At 41.8% G+C, this 22,637-nt stretch overlaps 1 protein-coding gene across 1 annotated transcript in view; it reads right to left on the reverse strand.

The window, feature by feature from the left end:
- The window catches only part of LOC121286208 (transmembrane protein 132C-like), a 1,095,675-nt gene extending 1,077,759 nt beyond the window's left edge, over positions 1-17,916 (reverse strand). The window contains exon 1 of the mRNA XM_041203216.1: positions 17,612-17,916. Within this exon, the coding sequence (XP_041059150.1) occupies positions 17,612-17,696 (85 nt within the window). The 5' untranslated portion in view covers positions 17,697-17,916. The remainder of the gene's footprint in view (positions 1-17,611) is intronic.
- Positions 17,917-22,637: the final 4,721 nt, after the last annotated feature.

Genomic DNA, 22,637 nt, shown 5'->3' on the forward strand with positions numbered 1-22,637 from the left:
TCAAGCTACTGAATAGATATACACAATTGCATTTGTAGATAACACACTGATAACCAACACAAGTGGTCAGAAAAAAAATTAAATATTAAGTTACTGCCCAATTCAGTTAAGCCTAAATGAGAAACATTGATCGAACTAACAGACATAGAAATGCATTAATATGTTGATAAACCCTCTCCTCTCCTTGCCTGGTATCCAGCAGCCATGACACCAAAGTCCTACATCTACCACTGTTTGCTTTAGGTTCATTGGTTTCTGAGAAGAGAACGTGGCACTGGAACCCCCACCTCAGGTGGGACCATGATCATTATCAGCTAAGACGTGTATCTTAAAACAAAATTATGAAGCATTTTCAGTGGTTTTAATGCAACATTGTAAGTGGCTCTGACCTGTTGGAGATTAAATAAGTCATGCTTTAAGCAACAAAGCAATTCTTGATTTTGATGCCAAATCTCTTTATTTTTAAAGTGTTTGCCTCATGATTTATGAGATGGTGAGATTGACATTCCTAAAGAAGGATGTGGTAAAAGGATGTGTACATTGTTTTCATTGATCTCTTGCGGTGGTGCTCATTAGGTTAAAATTAATTTAAAAGAAGAAATTAAAATTTGTTCTTGAATCTGGCAACACTGGCAAAGCCACATATTTTATTGTCAATCCATTGTTGACCCAAGAAGGTGATGATGAGTCTTCTCCTTGACCTGATGCAGTTCATGCGGTGATAGTGCTGCCAGAGGTGTTAGGTAAGCAATTCCACAGTGTAGGCCATCAACACTGAAGGAATGGTATTCTTCCAGGTCTGGATGTTGTGTGCTTTGGAGAAAAAATTAATGGTCATGTTTCCTGGATCTTGGAGCTTTTCTCTTTCTTAGTGGTAGATGTTTAGGGGATAGGAAACATTGTTAAAATAAGTTTAGCGAGTTGCTGCAGTGTGCACCTGCCAAGTGCGCCAATGGTGAGGGATGGATATTACGTCCAGGGGCAGGGGCACTAATAAAGTTGTTTCGTCCTGGATGCTGTTGTGCTTGATTCACATAGTTGCACCCACTCAGGTGAGTGCACAAACATGTGAACATAGTAAAATTTAATGGCATAGAAAAAGGCCATTCAGCCCATCATGTTGGTGCCAACAAAAACATCCCACCTAATTGAACCTTCCAGTTCTAGGTCCAAAGCCCCATAGGTCGTGGCACTTCAAGTATATGTGTGTATATCCAAGTATTTTTTAAATGTAATGAGGATTCTGCCTCTACCGTTCGTTCAGACAGTGAGTTCTAGATCCCAACCCATATGGTTGAAAAATTACACCTCAGCTCCCCTCTCATCCTACTGCCATTTACCTTAAATCTATGGTCCCCTCAAGTTATTGACAAAAATCATTGATATATATCGAACAACAGCAAGGAACCCAATACTGAGCTCTGTGGAACCCCACTTGAAGCAACCTGAAACTTACAAAAAGACCTGTTGATCATTAACTTTTGCTTCATGCCGTTGATCCAGTTTTGGAGGTGTATAAAATTATGAGGGATCTAGGCAGAATGGATAGGAAGGTCCTATGGCTTATTACCAGACAAGTCAATAACTGGGGGCTATAGATTTAAGGTAATTGGCAGTGGGATGAGAGGGGAGTTGAGATGTAATTCTTTCAGCCATAGAGTGGTGGGAATCTGGAACTCACTGTTGGAAAGAGTGGTAGAGACAGAACCTTCATCATACTTTCCCTTTGATCCCATAAACTTCTAATTTTCTGACCTGTCTGCCATTCGAACCTTGTCAAAAGCCTTGCTAAAATCCACATGGACTACATCAAACATGCTCTGCTAATTGAATCTCCTTTGTTGCCTCCTCAAAAATTCCATTCCTCTCCTGACTTGAACTTCATGGAGAGGCTTTGAGGGATCAGAAGGTGGGCCTATGATTGAAGTGTACCAATCTCTGCCCTGCTCTTATGGTCTTGGTGTTGATTTGTTTAGTCTAATTAAGTTTCTGGTGCGTGGTGACCCTTAGGAGGGAGACCTCAATGACAGTAGTTCCAAGTGTGATGGAAGCTGTGGTTTCAAAGCTTGTATTTTTTTTTAGAAGCCTCTAACTGAAAAGGGAAGCCTAAAGGGGAAACTGAGAAAGGAAACCAACCCTCCCAGTTTTCAAGGAAATGAAAACTCAAACTGTGATTGGAATCCAAAACTTCTAGGGAGACTGAAACCGATTGAAAGCATATAAAAGGACAAAGGTAAATCCAAGCTCAGCAATAGATGATGATTCCAATACAATATAGGCAAGAAGAAGAAGACAAAGGCTAGATCCAGAAGCAGAAAATAAGCTGAGATATAATTGCTGCAAAACAAAAACAGAATTACCTGGAAAAACTCAGCAGGTCTGGCAGCATCGGCGGAGAAGAAAAGAGTTGACGTTTCGAGTCCTCATGACCCTTTTATGTGGAACATTCCTTGTTGCAGTCCTACTCCGGCCCCCTTCCACAACTCTTTCTCCGGTACATCGATGATTACTTCGGTGCCGCTTCATGCTCTCGTCAGGACTTGGAAATATTTATTAATTTTGCTTCCAATCTCCACCCCTCCATCATTTTCACGTGGTCCGTCTCTGACACTTCCCTTCCCTTCCTTGACCTCTCTGTCTCAATCTCTGGTGATAGACTGTCCACCAATATCCATTACAAACCCACCGACTCCCGCAGCTATCTCGACTACAGCTCCTCACACCCCGCTTCCTGGAAGGACTCCATCCCATTCTCTCAGTTCCTTCGCCTCCGTCGCATCTGTTCCGATGATGCTACATTCAAAAACAGTTCCTCTGACATGTCCTCCTTCTTCCTTAACCGAGGTTTTCCACCCACGGTCGTTGACAGGGCCCTCAACCGTGTCCGGCCCATCTCCCGCGCATCCGCCCTCACGCCTTCTCCTCCCTCCCAGAAACATGATAGGGTCCCCCTTGTCCTCACTTATCACCCCACCAGCCTCTGCATTCAAAGGATCATCCTCCGCCATTTCTGCCAACTCCAGCATGATGCCACCACCAAACACATCTTCCCTTCACCCCCCTTATCGGCATTCCGTAGGGATCGCTCCCTCCGGGACACCCTGGTCCACTCCTCCATCACCCCCTACTCCTCAACCCCCTCCTATGGCACCACCCCATGCCCACGCAAAAGATGCAACACCTGCCCCTTCACTTCCTCTCTCCTCACCGTCCAAGGACCCAAACACTCCTTTCAAGTGAAGCAGCATTTCACTTGCATTTCCCCCAACTTAGTCTACTGCATTCGTTGCTCCCAATGTGGTCTCCTCTACATTGGAGAGACCAAATCGTAAACTGGGCGACCTCTTTGCAGAACACCTGCGGTCTGTCCGCCAGAATGACCCAAACCTCCCTGTCGCTTGCCATTTCAACACTCCACCCTGCTTTCTTGCCCACATGTCTGTCCTTGGCTTGCTGCATTGTTCCAGTGAAGCCCAACGCAAACTGGAGGAACAACACCTCATCTTCCGACTAGGGACTTTACAGCCATCCGGACTGAATATTGAATTCAACAACTTTAGGTCGTAAGCTCCCTCCCCCATCCCCACCCCCTTTCTGTTTCCCCCTTCCCTTTTTTTTTCCAATAGAAATTTTCCAGGTAATTCTGTTTTTGTTTTGGATTTCCAGCATCCGCAGTTTTTTTGTTTTTATCTATAGTTGCTGCAGCTTTTTCTGTTATGAGAATATGACAATGGTGGATCTATGCCACCTAAACTGTCGTAACCAGAGTTGAGGAGGTTCTGCAGATGAATGCCATTTGCGGTGAAGACCATGCCCATAGAACTCGAGTTGGCTGTGCCCTGCTGTCGGCTGACGATCAAGTTAAGACCTATAAGAGGAGCTGAAATTCTTTGTGAGGAAGGACTTTGAAGGACTTTTGTGACTGGGATTGAGTACATAAAAGCAGAATGGACTGCCGAACCAATCCATAAGATCTGTCTTAGTTGTATATGTTATTTAATGTGTAATTTATAGTTTATAATCGACCACAATTTACCTGTTAATTCATGTTTAAACTAGGTTGATTCTAGATTTTAGATTATAGGGGCTTACCTAAGATAGCATTTAGTGTTTGCTTTGTTTGATTCTTGTATAACAAAAATTATATTGTTTAGTCTGTGGAATCCTGTGGCTTCATTCTTTCAGTAAATAACTGGGATTTTGGATTTCTTTTTTGAAAAAAAGTTACTGGTCTCAACTGGGGTCATAACACAAGTATAACAGCAGCATAAACAAGGCAGCTTTTAACCGATGCTGTGAGGTATAGCACAGAAAGGAAAACAAAAAGAAAGTCTAGCTCAGAAAAGTGGAATGTGGGGAGAAACATTTTAGGAGTCTGCTGATATGAATTTTTAAATTGGAAAAGCTCCTTTCTCCAGATAAAAAGAATCACACATAGATCTTAAATTGAGATTATCACTAAGGCTCTGTATTTACCAACCTCAAGGTATTGAGCTCACAGCAAAGGCCATATTATTTCAGCCAGCAGCACCGCATTTACTGCAACAGTCAGGAAGCAAACACCTCCAGTTACTGGTTCAAAGTCTGTCCTTGTCAAGATACTCTAGAATGGATGAATGCTACATCTAATTTACAACGCAACCAGAACAAAGCAAATTGAGACTACACTGATGGCCAGAAACTAAAGAGGTAGAAATATCTAATACAAAATTGAAAACACTGCCCTAAAGAGCTTTTTGCACCACTTCTACTATCTGCTCACTGACAGACACAGTCCATTTAGTCTGCTAGTCTCATTGACCTTTAATCATTAGCAAGCATGTCTATCAATGGCTGTTCCTTAAAGAGGCACCAACATGGTGAAGGGGAGTTCAAGATTTCCACGACTATGGTGTGACAAAGTACTTTCTGATATTACCCCTGAATGGCTTAGCTCTGAATGCCCCCTTGTTCTGGGCTTCACCCACTGAAGAAAATAACTTCTCTATGTGTACCCCATCAACTCCTTTGATCATCTTAAACACCTCTATTAGATCATCCTTAATCTTCCATACTCTTTGTTGCATGGTATTTGAATCCAGAATAACCTCCTCACACATGATCCTGGACCAAATCTAAAATGTTCTCTTGATTATCAAGATATAAACTCAAAGTACATTTATTATAAATCCACTTTCAAATTACAATTAGAGACCAGTCTAATCACTTTGGCGATTTTATTAAAGAGGGTTCCCACAAAAAAGATGCATTTTGAAATACAACTTCAACATTTTTATGTTTATTTCCAAAATATAAAAACGAAATTCTCCTCCAGTTTTTTTCCTTTTGCAAACATGTGGGCTCTTCATCGAGGTACAGTTGTACTGATGCCAGGTATCCTCTGGAAACTAGCCCAGGTGGCTATTTGACCCCATTATCAAGTTGATTGATGAGATGGGCATCGCAGCAATCCCAATCCTGTCCTCACCCAAAGTCCACACTCGCACTTGCACCAGAGGACACTAGTTAATTTTTCCTCCCTTACACATGGGTATTGGCCCCATTGTAGCACTCCCAGTGCTAAACTCAGCACAGACCAGCACTGCACCTAGTGCTTTTGCGAACTGTAAGGTTCAGCTGCTTACTGGATAAACTCATCCAGCCACAAGAATATTCTTCAAAGAAAAAAATTCCTTAAAAATATAGTTCTCCGGATGATTTTCAGAGAAAGTAAAACAGAGAAATACCTGAAAGCAAAAGCATGAAGGAACTAAGTTTACATCAGTATGTGGATATGGGCACCAACCCATATTTATTGGTCAGTTAATTTTAACCGTCGACATTAATTTAGCTCCTTCCCAGAGTCAGGGTCAACAAGGTTCTCCGAGTTACTTTCCAATACCATTCAAACAAAAATACTCCATAGAATTCTTTTTAATGCTGGAAATAAGAACTCTTTGTAATCTTTTTCGATTCAAGTGTCAGAGGGCTTCTCTCTTTCAGGGTATTCTGGCTAGAAAGGCTGGCGACACAATATGAAAAAGGTTGTATTTTTGCAGTAGTTTAATCAAACCCTTGATCCAAATGAAACATTCCCTGGAATCAGGTTATTCATTGATCAGTGTTCAACCATATCTGTATAATTCATATAGATTACCGACAATGGATACTGTGAAATAAGTTTGACGTCACGGTTATGTTATTTTCTATTCCGCGGCTATCAGATACAATGCCACACCCAAGAATGTGGGAATTAATTACAGGACCAATAAAAGCAACAGTTAACCAAACTCAATTGTTACTCCAAATGATGAGATAAGTGCAGAAGAAAAACTGAGAATGGGAAGACCATTTGGCCCATCCACCTTGTTCCTTCCACAAATTGTGTACAATCTGCTGTATGCACCTACATCACCTGGCACAATGAAAGATTCTGAGAAGTTTTCTCTATTGTCTCAAAAATTAATTCAGCACCCCTACATACCATGCCTTTAACTTTGTGTCACACATTATTTATCTTTCTGGGATTGATTTAAATGCAACCCACAGAAAAGTAGAATCTCACACCTTAAGACAACTTCAGGCTTTTCTTCATGTGAAAGCCCCTTGTAAGACCTTGTAAGATATAGGAGCAGAAGTAGGCCATTCGGGCCATTTAGTCTGCTCCGCCATTCAATGGGATCATGGCTGATCTGATAATCCTCAATTCCACTTCCCTGCCTTTTCCCCATAACCCTTGATTCCCTTACTGATTAAAAATCTGTCTATCTCAGCCTTGAATATATTTAATGACCCAGCCTCTACAGCCCTCTGTGGTAAAGAATTCCACAGATTCACTACCCTCTGGGAGAAGAAATTCCTCCTCATCTCTGTTTTAAATGGGTGCCTCCTTACTCTGAGATTATGCCCACTGGCCCTAGACTCTCCCACAAGGAGAAACAACCTCTCAACATCTACCCTTTCAAGTCCACTAAGAATCTTATATGTTTCAATAAGATCGCCTCTCATTCTTCTAAGTTCCAATGAGTACAGGTCCAACCTACCAACCTATCCTCAAAAGAAAATCCCTCCATACCGGGGATCAACCTAGTGAACCTTCTCTGGACTGCTTCCAATGCCAGTATACCTTTCCTTAGATAAGGGGACCAAAACTGTTCACAGTATTCTAGGTGTGGTCCTTGTATAGTTTTAGCAAGGCTTCCCAATTTTTATACCCCATTCCCTTTGAAATAAAGGCCAACATTCCATTTGCCTTCCCTATTACCTGTTGAACTTGTATGTTAGCTTTTTGGGCTTCATGCACAAGGACTCCCAAATCCCTCTGTGCTGCAGCCTTCTGCAGTCTTTCTCCATTTAAATAATATTCAGTTCCTCTACTCTTCCTGCCATATTGCATAACTTCACATTTTTCCACATTACATTCCATCTGCCAAGTTTTTGCCCACTCACTTAACCTGTCTATATTCCTCTGTAGACTCTTTTTGTCATCCGTACCACTTGCCTTCCCACTTATTTTTGTGTCATCTGCGAACTTGGCAATAGTATATTCACTTCCCTCATCTAAGTCATTAATATACATTGTAAATAATTTAGGCCTCAGCACAGATCCCTGTGGTACATCACTAGTTACAGACTGCCATCCCAAAAATGACACCCTTATCCCAACTCTCTGTCTTCTATTAGTTAGCCAATCCTCTGTCCATGCTAATACACTACCCCCAACATCATGGGCTCTTATCTTATTAGGTAGCTTTATGTGTGGCACCTTATCGAATACCTTTTGGAAATCCAAATATATTATGTCTACTGCTTCCCTTTTATCTACCCTGCGTGTTACCTCCTCAAAGAATTCTAATAAATTTGTTGGGCATGGTTTCCCCTTCATGAAGCCATGCTGACTCTGCTTGATTAGATTATGTATTTCTAAATGCTCTACTATTACATCCTTTACAATAGACTCCAATATTTTCCCAATGACAGATGTTAAACTAACTGGCCTATAGTTACCTGTTTTTTGTCTCCCTCCCTTTCTGAATAAGGGTGTTACATTGGCCATTCTCCAATCCACTGGGACTTTTGCAGAATCTAAGGATTCTTGGAAGATTACTACCACTGTATCCATTATCTTTATAGCTACTTCCTTTAATATCCTAGGATGCAACCCATCAGGTCCAAGGGACTTAGCGGCCTTTAGCCCCATTAGTTAACCTAGTGTTTTTTCTCTAGTGATAGTTATTGTACTTAGTTGCTCTCCCACTTTTGCCCCTTGATTATTTAGTATTTTCGGAATGCTATTCGGAAAGTATCTTCGACTGTGAAGACTGAAGCAAAGTATTTATTCAACTTCTCGGCCATTTCCTGGTTCCCTATTATTATTTCCCCAGACTCATTTTCTATGGGGCCTATGTTCAATTTGGCCTCTCTGTTCCTTTTCATATATTTAAAGAAGCTCTTACTGTCCGTTTTTTTTAACATTTGCTAGTTTATCAACAAAGTTTATTTTCTCCCTCTTTATTATTTATTTGGTCATATTTTGTTGGTTTTTAAAACTTTCCCAATCCTCTGGCTTATCACTAATCTTTGCCACATTGTATGTCTTTTCTTTCAATTTGATACTGTACTTAACTTCCTCGGTTAACCATGGTTGGTTTATCCCCTTCCTTGAATCTTTCTTCCTCACTGGGATATATCTTTGTTGAGATTCATGAACTATTTTTCTTAAACATTTGCCATTGTTCATCAACTGTCTTTTCTGCTAAACTGCTTTCCCAGTCCACTCCAGCCAACTCTGTCCTCATCCCATTGTAATTACCCTTATTTAAGTTTAGCACAGTTGTTTCTGACCTAAGTTTCTCACTCTCAAACTGAATGCTAAATTCTACCATATTATGGTCACTGTTTCCTATGGGATCCTTTACTCAAATTATTTATTAAACCTGCTTCATTACTCATTACCAGATCCAAAATAGCCTGATCCCTGGTTGGATCCACAACATAATGTTCTAGGAAACTGTCCCGAATACATTCTATGAAGTCTTGCTCATGTCTAGCTCTGACAATTTGATTTTCCCAATGTACATGAAGATTAAAGTCACCCATGATTAATGCGCTGCCTTTTTTACATGCCCCCATTATCTCCTGATTTAATCTCTGCCCTACAGCATAGCTACCGTCAAGGGACCTATAGACTATCCCACCAGTGTCTTCTTCCCCTTGTTATTTCTTACCTCAACGCATGTGGATTCTACATCTTCCAATCCAAAATCCTTTCTTGCTATCGCACTTATTCCATCTCATAATAACAAAGCTAGCCAACTGCCCTTTCCTTCCTGCCTGTCCTTTCGAAAAGTCACATACTCCTGAACATTTAGTTCCCAGCTTTGATCTCATTGTACCCACGTCTCCTAATGGCTATAAGATCACACCCATTAACCTCTATTTGTGCCGTTAATGAATTTATTTTGTTCCGAATACTAAGTGCATTTAAGTAAAGGGCCATTAATTTTGCCTTTTTACCAATTTTTTCCCTTTTTTACCCTATTTGCTGTTTTTTTTAACATTCTTGCAAACATGTGTTTATGGCTTATGGGTTTAAGAATTCAAATAGTAGAATATTGCGGACAATTTCTTAAAGTCCAATTTGATGCAAATGATCCATAACATGCCTTTTACAAATATTATCTCCTTTTCTTGGCATTCATTTCTTTAAAGATAAAATGAATACCCACACTGTGTGATGGTATCATCAGTCTGACAGGCACACAGAATAAATCAGATTATATCAGCACAGTATCTATATAAATCATAGAGCAAATACTTTGGCTCAGTTATTGTATGGTTATGACCAATTCCCTGTTTATCACCCTTTACATCCAGCACACTCCACTGCATGTTTGTGTTAATCTTGTAATGTTTGCCAGATAACCACTTTTACAGCTGAGATCTGAGGCACAGTGGGATTCTTTGTTCTATCCTGTGTGGTTCATTCATTGTGCATTGAGCACAGAAAACTAGTGAAAGTCTAACCACTTTGACCACTGGAGTTAACCAGTTAAGCTTAATGCATAGGATGCCATCCTTCTTTTGTCGAAAAGAGTGGAATAAAACAGATGAAATTTTAAATAGGAACACTTCTTACTCAGTACATAATGTTTAAAATACTCACAAGAATAAATTAAATCAAATACATATGTATAGTTTGGGAGATGCCTCAAGTGAATTTCCAAACAGATTTTATGCTTGAGTCCAGATCAGTGAGCAGCACATTTGCCAAAATAACTATTTCACTTGACAATAATTCACTTTGAAGGACAGGTTACTCCCTTTCAGAGATACTCTTGCGTTTTAACCCATGTATCAATTTTGGATGTAATAATACTGGAAGGGGAAACCTTCAGGAGACGAGTTGTCCTTTATTATGAGTTCTTGGACAGGAAGGCTACTTCTTGTTCCCAAGAAGAATTAACTGAAGGCAGCAATATTTTAAAAATTGTTGTTGATGGTATCAGTAAATGAACATTCAAAACAATCATATGGAACTCTTCTGTTTGTTATTTTAACATTGGTATTAACTGGTTTATTTCAAATGGACTAATCCCTCCTTTTAACCAGCAGATAGAGGAATGTAATAGAGATGAGTTATGTTTCTCTGCTGCTACTTTCAACAGTCATTTCCAAGCTCTGGAGCATTGCCCGCACTTGGGAAAAAATGGCAAGACTGCCTATTTTAATGATCCACTAATGAAACTGTGGGAACAGGTCGATTTGAGATGAATGACTTCGGAGACAGCAACTGAATTAGCAAGGATGAAAAACAGTAGCCAATTATGACACAAATGTAATATGGAGCTTTTAACACGTCACAAGCAGCTAACAAGCCTCTTAACAAGTGTAGAGTCAAATGTCATTTATTCAGTTGTGCAGCACACACAAACGATGGAGTATGGCTCCAGAAGATGCAAGAGAAGCTTAACTTTCAGTACATGTTCTGAATATGTTGATAAATACAGGTAAAGATTGCAGGATAACATAAATTGTGTTGTCCACTCTACAATGGAAGAAAGAATGGACTATTTGAAGGAATTTTAAAATTGGATGACTTCACTCTCTCAATTCCCATGTTTTATATTCTACATTAGCTAAAGATTGTGCACAATTGACGAATGTAGTATGGAACAGGTGGTGCACCTACAGACATGAAACAATTTACTTATTAGCAGGCTATGCAGATTTATTTAGGAAGGAGAACTCAAATGGCATGAAAACAATGGAGATTGAAGGAGATATTCTGTGACTTGCAAAATATATTACGTCAAGTCTATACACAGTATTGGTGTATAATACTACGTGTCATGACCATGCGGTAGCCAAATGAATAAGTGTGAATACTTATTCATTTTGTACCATCTGCTCTCTTCACACCGCAATGAGAAACCAGTCACACCATAATCTGAAGAGCACCACTCACCAGAGCTCTAAATGTCACCATTCCGGATTGAAACAAGACACTGGCACAGATGCATACGCTACATGAGAAGTAGTTAGTGGTGCTGATAAGGAAGCATAGGGTGAGTCAGGGAATGCTCACTGATGAGAAACTGAACTAGTCACACCAACCATCAGTGTTTCATGCTGACATCAGTGTGTTGGGGGCAGAAGTCAATATAACAAAACCTCCTCTGCCACAGAGTCTTGCTTTTCCAGAGTCCGGTGTGGACAGATTGCACTCCTCTTTACATGCTTCAGCACAAATTGCCCTCATTGCGGTCCCTATGTAATGTAGGTAGGAACTGTTCCAAGAATGGTAGTTGCAGCCTACAGCATACTGAGGTGGCAACTCAACTGTGTTAAAAGTGCACAAAGGTGAGGACCAGGGCATCTCTGATGCAAAAGCCATCGGATTTGGGTAGCACTGGGTGGGAAGGGAGAAAGAAAACGGCACAGTATGGGGAAAAAGAGGCATAATGCATAGCAAGTTGGGAATTTTTGGGGTTGAGAGGAGGGAAGTGAATGGCAGTGAAAGATGAGGGAGTGGGAAATTGAAGCAATGGAGGGAGAAAGTAAATGGGTGGCAATAGAAGGGAAGGAGCAGAAAATGTGAGCATATTTTTGAGGGGGAAGAAGGTGGGAACAATTCTTTGGCATGGTAAGGAAAGAGAATTCCAGCATTAGTTGAGAGTGGGAGGAAAATTGTTAGTATGAACATGATAAGGGAGAGGGAGAAGAGTATAAACTGGGAGGTTGGAGAAGCAAGTGTCTCTGTTGAAGAGAAAGTAATGTTTGTATTAACTCGGTCTGCAGCAATTAGGATACCCTTTGTGGACTGGGGCTCTAGTCAGATTTTGAATGTAGGAGAGTAATTGTTGAGGTACATTTTGACAGTTTGTTATAAAGTGCCCCTTCTGACTTGTATGGAGATTTGAGGATAGAAATCATCTCGGGCAGTGGCACAAAACCAGCAGTATTAGATAAGCCTTTTGTTATACATAGTGCTGTGGTTATACATGTTGGGTGCTGTGTATAATGGGCAGCAGGTCAAATACTGCCAGTATTGCACCACCACCCAAGACAAATTTCTGCCCCACAGACCTTAACGGCACTACTTTCCTACAGAGAATGATACAGAATCATGACCGTATCAATATGGTTCCTTGAACGCTACATCTGAAGGTGATTTGGGTCCACCTGTGTATGCACTGCCATCTCCCATGTCAAGAAATGAAACAATGGTTATATGCAGTGCAGATTGCCATTGAGTATGTGAAGATCTCAATGGAGATCTGTAACACAGACCAGAGGTAAAGTAGGAGTAACCCTCATAACTGATGAATGCTTTCACTTCTGTTATGAAGATTCCAGGGTCCAAATTGAAAGAGATGGTCTATCAGTGCAAAGTGTGCAGTAACATAGGAATAGATGGTTTGCATATGGTAATTCCTCACATAGAGGCAGCAAAGCATATTGAAATGTACAACGCAGTTGCACATGGAATAAAATTAATTCGATTTTGCTTTTTTTTGTCTGTTGCTTTTTCATTGCACAGAAAATGAAGTAAAAGTTGTGCAAGAGGCAAATAGACTTCTTGAGATTCAGCGGCATTAGTTTTTGATTATCCTTTTATGGATGTTGGCATCAATGGCAAAGCCAGCATTTGTTGCCCATCCCTAATTGCCCTTGAACTGAATGACTTGCTAGACCATTGCAGAGGGCAGTTAAGAGTCAACCACATTAATGTGGACCTGGAGACCAATCCAGGTAAAGATGGCAGATTTCCTACCCTAAAGGATTTAGGAACCGGATGGATTTTTACAGAATGCAATGGCAGCTTCATGATCAGCAGTGTTGAGACTAGCTTTCAGTTCCAGACTTTTTTCATTTATTGCATCTAAATTCCATTAAAGTGATGAGATTTGAACCCACATCCCCAGAGGATCAGTCTGGGCTTCTGAATGGCCAGGCTAGTGACAATACCACATGTCTTCTCCCCTAAAATTATAGCTCAGGGCAACTGCAGTCATCACTGCCATTGGTAATACAATGTAATTCATTGACTGCGTTCACAAGTCTTTGTGACAAACCTCAATCATAGCCTCCCTGGTTAATCTGCATCTCCTCATGAATGGTTATTTCATTTTGTTTAGGTAGTAGAATCTATTGTAGCAGACATTGATTGGGATCGTAACTACAGTGAGCTCTCTCTGTACCTCCTTTGCACCCTTGACCTGCATTTACCTTCTTGTCTACTGCTGTATAGCTTCCAATGTAGCAAAAGGTACAGTGAAATGCACTTAACTGTTATCCATTAAACTGTGGAATATACAGTAGCTTTCAATAGTTTAGTATTTTTCTACTTGCTAAACAGCATGATTCAGTTCTAAAATGTGTAACAATTTAAGTAAATCCTATCCTGTTGCCTACAGTTCAATTTTTTAAAAATTGGATTAATTCTTCAATGGAGAATTGGAAATAAGTGGCATTTGTATCAGCGAAGTCACCATATGGTTACCCAAAAAAGCTGCCTTTTCAATCTAGAGGATCTGCTGCAGGTCTATTTATCCCACCACAAGGTCCTTCTAATTCCTACAATCTGCAAAGCAATGAACTGTGCAGCTTGAAAGGAGTTTCAAAGAACAATTTATCTTTGGCTGGACAAAATTGGTCTCCCATTTCACACCTGCAGCCTTCAGCAGAAATAAAAAGGAGAAAAAGGCCACAGAATGCACAGTCTACAGTATTTCTAGTTATAGTAAGGTATTGGGAGCTAGATGGTGAAGTGCATTACATTATAGTGCTGCAGTGCTTTTATCAGAGCACTTATATTCCATTCAGACTGGTGGAATTTCCCTGATCTTAAGTAAAATGGCTATGGACAAACTCAGCCAACCACCTAGAGGAAACGAGTCCACAGCATAAAAGCACCAATAATTCGATACAAATTGACCATCTTATTCTGAGTGATCACAAAGATTGATGATTGAAATGTCACAACAGCGCTGCTCTTTTGAGGTAAGATTGCCAAGGTGATTTAAAGGGCTACTTCACTCTGCATTTAGCCTGTGCTGTAACTGCCAAAAGTGGAAAATGGTCTGTGCCACAGTACTTTCACTGGAATTAAGAGCAAACTGTATCAGTATCTTTAAAAAAAAACATTAAATGGCAACGATATTAGAATTGTTGTCTCTTGTGAACAGAAAACCTATGGAATACTTAACAGGGCAGGAAGCATTTGTGCGAGGAGCTGGTTCTACTGAACCACAAATGGGATGAGGGATGACATTAAGCAGGGCCACCAAGTGCTGGACCTCACATCCTAATAAATACAGGTCACACAAATGCAGCAGTCAAATCAGCCAACATAAAATTGGTCATATATCACTTTAAGTTACACATTTGTGATATTAAAAAAGCATGTATTCATTTTTTACAGCACCAGCAGGTAACAAATTCAGACAATACACACATTAGCATTAGGGGGCGGAAGAGGCCACCTGCCCAACCCCCCACAAACCCCGACCACCTAATATTGTTGAAAGAAAAAGCAGTGTAAAAGCAGGGACACGTGATTTATGTGGACTTGTTTATTTGTAATTGGGGTTCTTTAAGAATCGATATGCATTTTCCCTATTTCTCAGATCCCAACTTTGGTATTGCCTTTGCATTCATTTCTGCCAGACCCTCACTTCAAACTTAAACTCCTGCCCTGTCCATTTGATCATAAAGGTGTGTCATTGCATCATTAGAAACAACCTGGGAAGTCGGTGTGAGGGGAGGGGAGGAATTCATGAGGGGGTGGGGGTGGGGTGCGGGTGTGAATTTTTTAGTAAAATCTCTCCCCTGAATATTTATACGGGAAAAGATTTTTTTTACATCCAAAGAGCAACTTCAGAGACATGTTTAAAAATCAGAAAATCAGAGATAGAGGGACGAATTAATGAGGATATGCTGTGTGACCCTAACCCGGGGGCTGTGCATTGCTCCCCAGATAAACAAGTAAAGTTGACCCTATTACTTCCCTTCCATCATTAAACAGATGACGATAATCTCCCCCTCTGGAACCAAGCCCAGGGTTTCGGCATTGCCAGAGGGCTAATTGAAGTGGGGGGAATAGGTAAACCCACATAGGCTATATCTGCCATCAATCATGCGAGTGGGGAAAATGTCCACAATAGAAGCAGCATGTCCTCACTTTCAGTAAGTGAAATACACTTTGTTTATTAAACTTGTTAGAAGCTACAGAAAAAAACGTAGTCAATCTATACAATATATCTTCTGTTTAATCTATATATTATTTTTTTAAACTCCAATCAAACGGACCGAGGAAGGGACTCTCTCTGTGCGTCTCTTGGTTGTGTCTGCGGCGGGGTGGATAGCAGGCAGCTCGGAGGTGCACCTGGAGGGAAGGTCGCCGGCTCGGCTCGGCTTGTAAACGTCAATAAGCCACTTCACATTTGACATGTGGCCCCAGCCCATTCCCATCAAGAAATGAACCGGTAATGGCTGGTCGGGTGGAAAGATATGATTCTGCAAACAGGAGAGAGGAGGAGTGGGGTGGTTGCAGTAAGGTAGGTGCCTGTCAGGAGGGTGTGTGTGTGTGTGTATGTTCGCTCACAAGCATGTTTTAATCTAATTCAGTGCTAACCCTGTGGTTTTGTAGCTGCACAGTTCTAATTAGATCCATCCATTGATGTGCGAACGCATTGACTTTAGCTGCAGGGATCCCTGACAGATTGTGTTTAACAAAAGGATGTAAAGTTAGGGGAATGTGTTCACAGAGGCAGCCGTGCCATGTTGGCTCTTCTTAAATCATGGGTCCAAACTTTTTTTCAAATGGAAAGTTTGGAGGCCCACTCCAGCCCGTTAACATGCTGGCTCCCCGCCCTTAACATGACATTGTGCATTCGGTGTAGAACCTTTACAGTTATTTGAGAGCTCATTAAAGTGATAAACTGGCGCGATGACAACTACTGTATATTTTCCCAAGCAGCTTGGAGTAGAGATCGGCAGCTCCGACAAACAAGTAGAGAAAGAGAAGGAGATTGGGTGGGATCGCAAAGCTATCGAAGCCTAGGTCAGCATTATCCCGGTGGCTACAATTATTTCACAGGCTGGGCAGGAAGGTTAAACATTTTCCCCTGGGCGTAAACTAGTCATCCGGATGGAAGATAATCGCTCCCTGGTCTCGGGTGAACAGTCTGCTAACTCCAAGCGAATCTGACCACTTTCCAGCGGTATCAGCCAGAGGCTTCCTTTTCCACAGCCGCTTGTGGACAGCACTTTTGGCCAAGATTTAATGGAAAATGTGGGTGAAGGAGTTCGGCGAGCCGGAGAGCAAGAGTGAACTATCCAAAAATCAGCAAATTGAATCAAGCGTTCCTATCTGGGTAACATCGGGTCGCATTCATTTTTCTTTTTTTGGAAAAAAATATCAACATTATTCAGATAAATGTATTTTATGAAGCAAGAACACTTGTGAATCGGAGATAATATGCTGAGATATTTCAATGACATGCCTGTTAGGTATTTCATTAGGGGAGTTCCTATTTGGAGTGGTTTCGGCTGCTCTTGCTCTTGATCAACAGTTTGCCCAATCTTGTCAATTTTTCACAGACAGGAGCTCCCCCCTCCCCCCACCAGCCATTGCATGAGTGCAGAGATTGATTAATTGTACAAAAAGACGCTCCTACACATCTTCAGCCGGAAGGTTTGCTTTTTTTTTGGAAAAAAAATAAACCAAGAAGCGTGTTGGTGCTCCGAGCTGGGCATTCCCACTTCTCAGCTGAGCGCCCAAGTGCGAGCAGTCGCTCGAATCTTGTCCCTGTTTGAGATGACAGTGCAGTCCCCTGTCACCAGGGAGAAAGGGGATGGATTCAGCACCGAGTCTAATATCCCAACCGATAGCGATCAGATCTGAGAGTGGACCACTGCACTGCCAGAAGCACACGTTGCGAGCTGTCACCAAAGTACTTTCAATCACATTGTACAAACCGTTATTTCCTGGGAGATGGGACAGTACTGTCTGTGCTACCATATCACTCCTTACATCTAAGCTTCCGAAGTACACCCGCAGACACAATTCGCCGAACCCATGCGTTTAAGTGCAAAGCCAAGTTGTCTTGGTAAACTTCAAACTTACCATTGCAGAATAATGCGGCAAAAATCAAAATCTCAGCCATACAAGGGCGTAGGGTAGTCAGCTTTGCAAATCCCAAAGTCCGCATGTTGCCCCAGGAATTATTTGTAATCTTCCCAATGGGACACCTTAACTATCTCTCGTAGCCAGGAGACTTTGAAAAGCTTTGCTGCCTCTTTAAAACTCCATGCACTGTTTAATCCTGTCCCTGCCGAGGGCAGAGTTGTCAAGCAGTCAGATCAAAAATGGAGAAGGGAATGAGCCCAAAAGAGAAGAGGCCAACTTGCCCCTCGCTCCCTTCTGCCTTATCTCTGCGATCATGCTCCACTCACTCAGCGCCTTCGCGGAAGTAGCGAGGCCCCGCGTGCGATGGGCAGCTCTGCCAGCCAATGGGGGGGCCGCAGCTCGGGCGGTGCCGCCCACCAAAGGGGCGGCGCCTGCCGCCGATTGGGCGGCGTGGAGGGGGCGAGGGGGCGGGGCGAGCCGCTGTCCAGCCAAGTTGTCCTGGAAGTGTGACAGAGTGGTCTGTGAGCAGACTGTATCCCCCCCTCCCCATCCCCATCCCTGTACCTATCACAACCTTAACATCAAGTAAAGTTATCACTGAGACCACAGCTCGCAGAAACTGTTCAATTTTGTCCTTTCCTTTAACCTGGCTGCATTATGATCCACACCGTGTTGGTCAGACATGAGACCATAGAAGTCACTGAAGCTAATGACCTCATTGATAACGACTCCAGTTCCCGCTTCCTGTTTTCTTGCCCTGGTTTTACTTTTGCTCTTTTATCAACACTTGCTCTCTCGGTGGTTTTGCAAGGGCGCACTGTCAAGTTGAACACCACTTAAAAAAAACACTATTCAAACACTACTTTAAAAAAAAGTCGACTCCTATCTCCTTTCACCAAATACACGCCAACCCCATGACAGATAAATCAATTCTTTGCCGATGTTTTAAGTTTTCTTTGTGAAAAGTTGCCGGTATTGGTAATGTTGCCATGTGCAGAACTCGCCCAACTCGCATTAATTTTGACTGTTGCCTCTAATTCGAAATTAAAAGATTAAATATTTGATAAACTTAATTTCACACCAGTTGGGAAATTAATTAGAAAATGGGTTTTCTGTTCATTATTACGTTTTTGCTGAGTAGCACCTGACATCAGTCAGAATTCCCACATTTCAAAGCCCTTGCTTATTAAAAGTCTCAAACTAGTAAAATTGCAACTGGTTATTCGCTTGTCCCGTGTATCGGAAATGTATTTCCGATTTCAGTTCCTGTAGGTTCTTATTGATGTCAAATAACGTTGCCAACAGTTATTTCGCGAAGATAGAAACCAAGGTAGCTGCAAGGACAGGGCTTTCTTAAAATCCAAACACAGCAACAAAAAACATCCACTTTTCAACAAAACCTCTTATTTATACCTTATAGGCAAGCGACACATTAAGACAGAACATGTACTTAATATTACAGGATCCTTTTGATGAACGTGCACTAAATTACACGTCTGTAAAGCATTTGAAGCACCGGACAATTAGGAGTGAAGTTAACTGATTGATGTCTCATTTTCAGTGTGATGCAGTTAGTACTGCTGTTAAAATATTTAAAGCTCAGCATTAGGATTGGCTCAATTCCCGTTTCAACGTCTCTGGGCTTAATTTCGCTCCTATTTGTCTGCAACTGTGAACTAATCACGACACCTAGTGGTGCGATTTCATTGTACTGATCTCACAAAACTTAACACAGTCTCGTTCCGAGCCCTAGGCTGACACCATGGCCCGCACGCCAAACGCTGACTGCCCCATTGCTGGATTTGGAGGTGGGGTGGGGGAGAAGCTTACTAATTCGCTAAGTGCGAATTCGTTTACAGTATTGATATTATCCTTAACCACAAGCAGAGGGCAGAACATTTACGATCATGATGTAAATAATGTTAACTTTTTAAAACATCACGTAAAACCTTTTAAGGTAATTATATAATAAAATGTATGCATCATTAAAATTGCTGCACGTACTTAAATAAATTACAAAAGCTGAGGAAAGACCATTACTAACAACAGAGGAACACCATCCAGAGTGCCCAGGTGAGAAAGGTCTCGATTTCCACCGCCCACGATGGCTGGAAACACTCCAAAACCCCTTGAAAGGACGGAGGTACGGTGCCTTTAATAAAGTGTCCTCTGTTCCAAACTCTGTCGTTGAACTCCCTTATGCATGTCGATTATCCCCTTTATTATTAAAATGATCCAGCTCAGGTCAAAGCATCAGTGCTGCCCATTAGAATGCCAGCCAAGCAGAAATTACTGCGTTAAAAAAAATTCAAAACGTACCACATCACTAGCGCATGTTCACATTTCAGAACAAACTTGCCCCAGATTCATGGGCGCATAAGTGCCAATTTAGTGCAAGGTGCAAATTTGGTCTTGAGGGAGAGAAGGGACTTCCATTCACCATCTCAAGCCTTCCAAAGCACTTGTCCTTCATTGAAGTACCTTTGAAAAATAGTCACTGTTGAAGGCATTGTGATGCTTATGAGAAAAAAAACTGCAATAGCAGGATTCCATACTATTTCTTTAATAGATGATTGTGTGTAAAATAGCCTCCTTTTGAGATATTTATTTTTTCTATCCTTTATTGGTCCCTCTGGACCACACCATCTGTGTTCAGTTCAGTGTTCTGCTTCTCCATCTTCTACTAGAACTACCCTGAAGCTAGTCACTGAGAGATGTTCATGTACAGACTAGGCTGATTGCACCCTCCCTTTGGGAAGCATCATGCCTCTACTTGGTGCGAGAGTTGGTATGAGGGAGCAAGCTCACTGCCCAGGTAGCAGCAGGTGTGAGCCTATATTCTGCAGAGACATGAGGCAATATCAGTAGTCCCACAACTGGACTATCATGCTGCCACCATTTTATTTGTAGCAGGCAGGAAACTTACATTAGAATGTGTCTGTACCACAGGCAAATTCAGGTACATGAAGGAGTAATTTAATTTAAAGAAATCTCTTTTAAAACCTTATTTGCATTTTCCCATCATGTAATTCGATGGCCCAGATCTCTGGTGTCTGGATGGTTGTACCCTGGAAGATGCATTGTGGGGGAGGGGCTCCTTGGAAGTCCCATGCACTTACCATATGGGAATTGCCTGGGAAACTTCCATTGGGCAATTACCCTGTGCCTGCAACCCTCAGAAACTCTGACTTAAAGTCGGAGACTTCAGATGACCCTGACTCATTTAGCAGGATAGTTACCCAGGAAAAGTTAAAAGGATGAAAACAGCTCTAACTCCTATACTGACACCTACCTCCCCCACACAGGACCCCTCCAACTCCCCCACTCTGACTACCTGACTATCCCCACCACTCAACTATCCCCTGCCCTCCAACTACCACCCCAACTACCCTCCCAAGCCCCTGACTACCCCTCCGACTAGTCTTCCTAACTCCCTGACCACCCAAAGAACCTCCATGCCCTGACTAGCCCCCCCAACCCAGTTCCCACCCCCAAGCCCAACCACCTGACCACACAACTTCCATCAACCTGCCTAACCACCTGACTACCCTTCCCATCCCCTGACTTGCCCACCACCCGACTCCCCCACCTGATTACCCCCGCATCCCCCCAACCCTTCCCCGACCACTCGACTATGCCCCCACCCCCTGAAGTCCCCCAACCACCCAGCCACCATCCGACCCTCTTGAACCATCCTACCCTTTTAGCCACATACCTCACCCTCTTACCTTCTCTCCTAGCCTGTCAAAGCGGCTGGGACATTGAAACTTACTGGGATACAGCAGCCAGGGCTGTAAAAATAGGGGCCGTGCATTCACTTCCTGTGACACTCTAACACTATGAAGGAAGGACTCCAGGAGCAGATATACTTCTCAGCCGGAGTCGGAAGTCCGGGTGAGAAATGTGGAACACCAGCATAAGGTGAAGCGATAGGAGCGGAGTGGCAATCTGAAGGCAATTACCGCTCCATGGAAGATTTGGCCCAATATGTGCAAAAGAGACTTATTTCCCCTTCTATGCACCTTTAAAGGACCAACATTCTTGAAACTAGTTCCATCACAAAGTATGTGACTCAGCTCAAGATGAATACTAAGGAGGGCTATTGTAGTTTTATATTTATCCTATATTGTTTAATTTATAATTTGTGACTGCCTGTATAGCACAAAGATCTATCATTACTACAGTACGCCTTAAAATACTATATAAAACCTTACTTACCTCCTGACTCACAACACACATATGTAAATGTCTTTATGGTGTTACTTCAGAAAGGAAGATTTCCTTTTGTTCTCTCTATTGTTTTTTCCCTTTTGCCTCACAAATACAGATATTAGCATCTTCTCAATAGTCAAACTTACCCACATAAAATTGCACGGTTCTGTCTGTTCAGAATGGGTGGATTCTGTGCGTCTTTTGTTCTGTATTCCTAACTTAGGTTAGCCCTCTATTCCTATATGTACTAACCTCAACTGGGAAATGACTTGCTGCATCCAACCTATTCCTGGACATTTCGACAGGAACATCAAAGTCAATTCTTGAAAAAGCCTTGAATTCTTTCAATTCTTGAAAGTTTGTTCCTTGTGGCAAAGGACTAGTTTTTTCAAATGATTCTCCCAACATTGGCAAAACATGATCTCTGGGGAAAGTCCTGTGTAAGAATGCCAGTGAAGACGGGAACTGAACACTGAATTGGTAAAACTACATTTAGTAGCTCTCTATTTCCTTGGTGAAGCGGTGGGGAGGAATGTAATGAATATTGGTGCTTTGTAGCAGAGGTTTCTGAGTTGAGGTCCATAAACACCTTAAGGGTATAAAAGCTGATATTGGGGAGCTGGTGAGAGCGTCAATTCTCTCTTTGGCCTTCAACATGTAGAACACAGTTCTCAAAAATATATATTTCTGTTTTTAATAATTTACTAGCATATTCAGTCATCATCAAAAATGCACTATATGAAACTATCCCAAGCCCAATGGAGTTGATTTGCTGCATGTTCATCATCTTACATAGATGGAAGGATGCCAA

This window comes from Carcharodon carcharias, chromosome 13, assembly GCF_017639515.1.
Source record: "Carcharodon carcharias isolate sCarCar2 chromosome 13, sCarCar2.pri, whole genome shotgun sequence".
NCBI lineage: Eukaryota > Metazoa > Chordata > Chondrichthyes > Lamniformes > Lamnidae > Carcharodon > Carcharodon carcharias.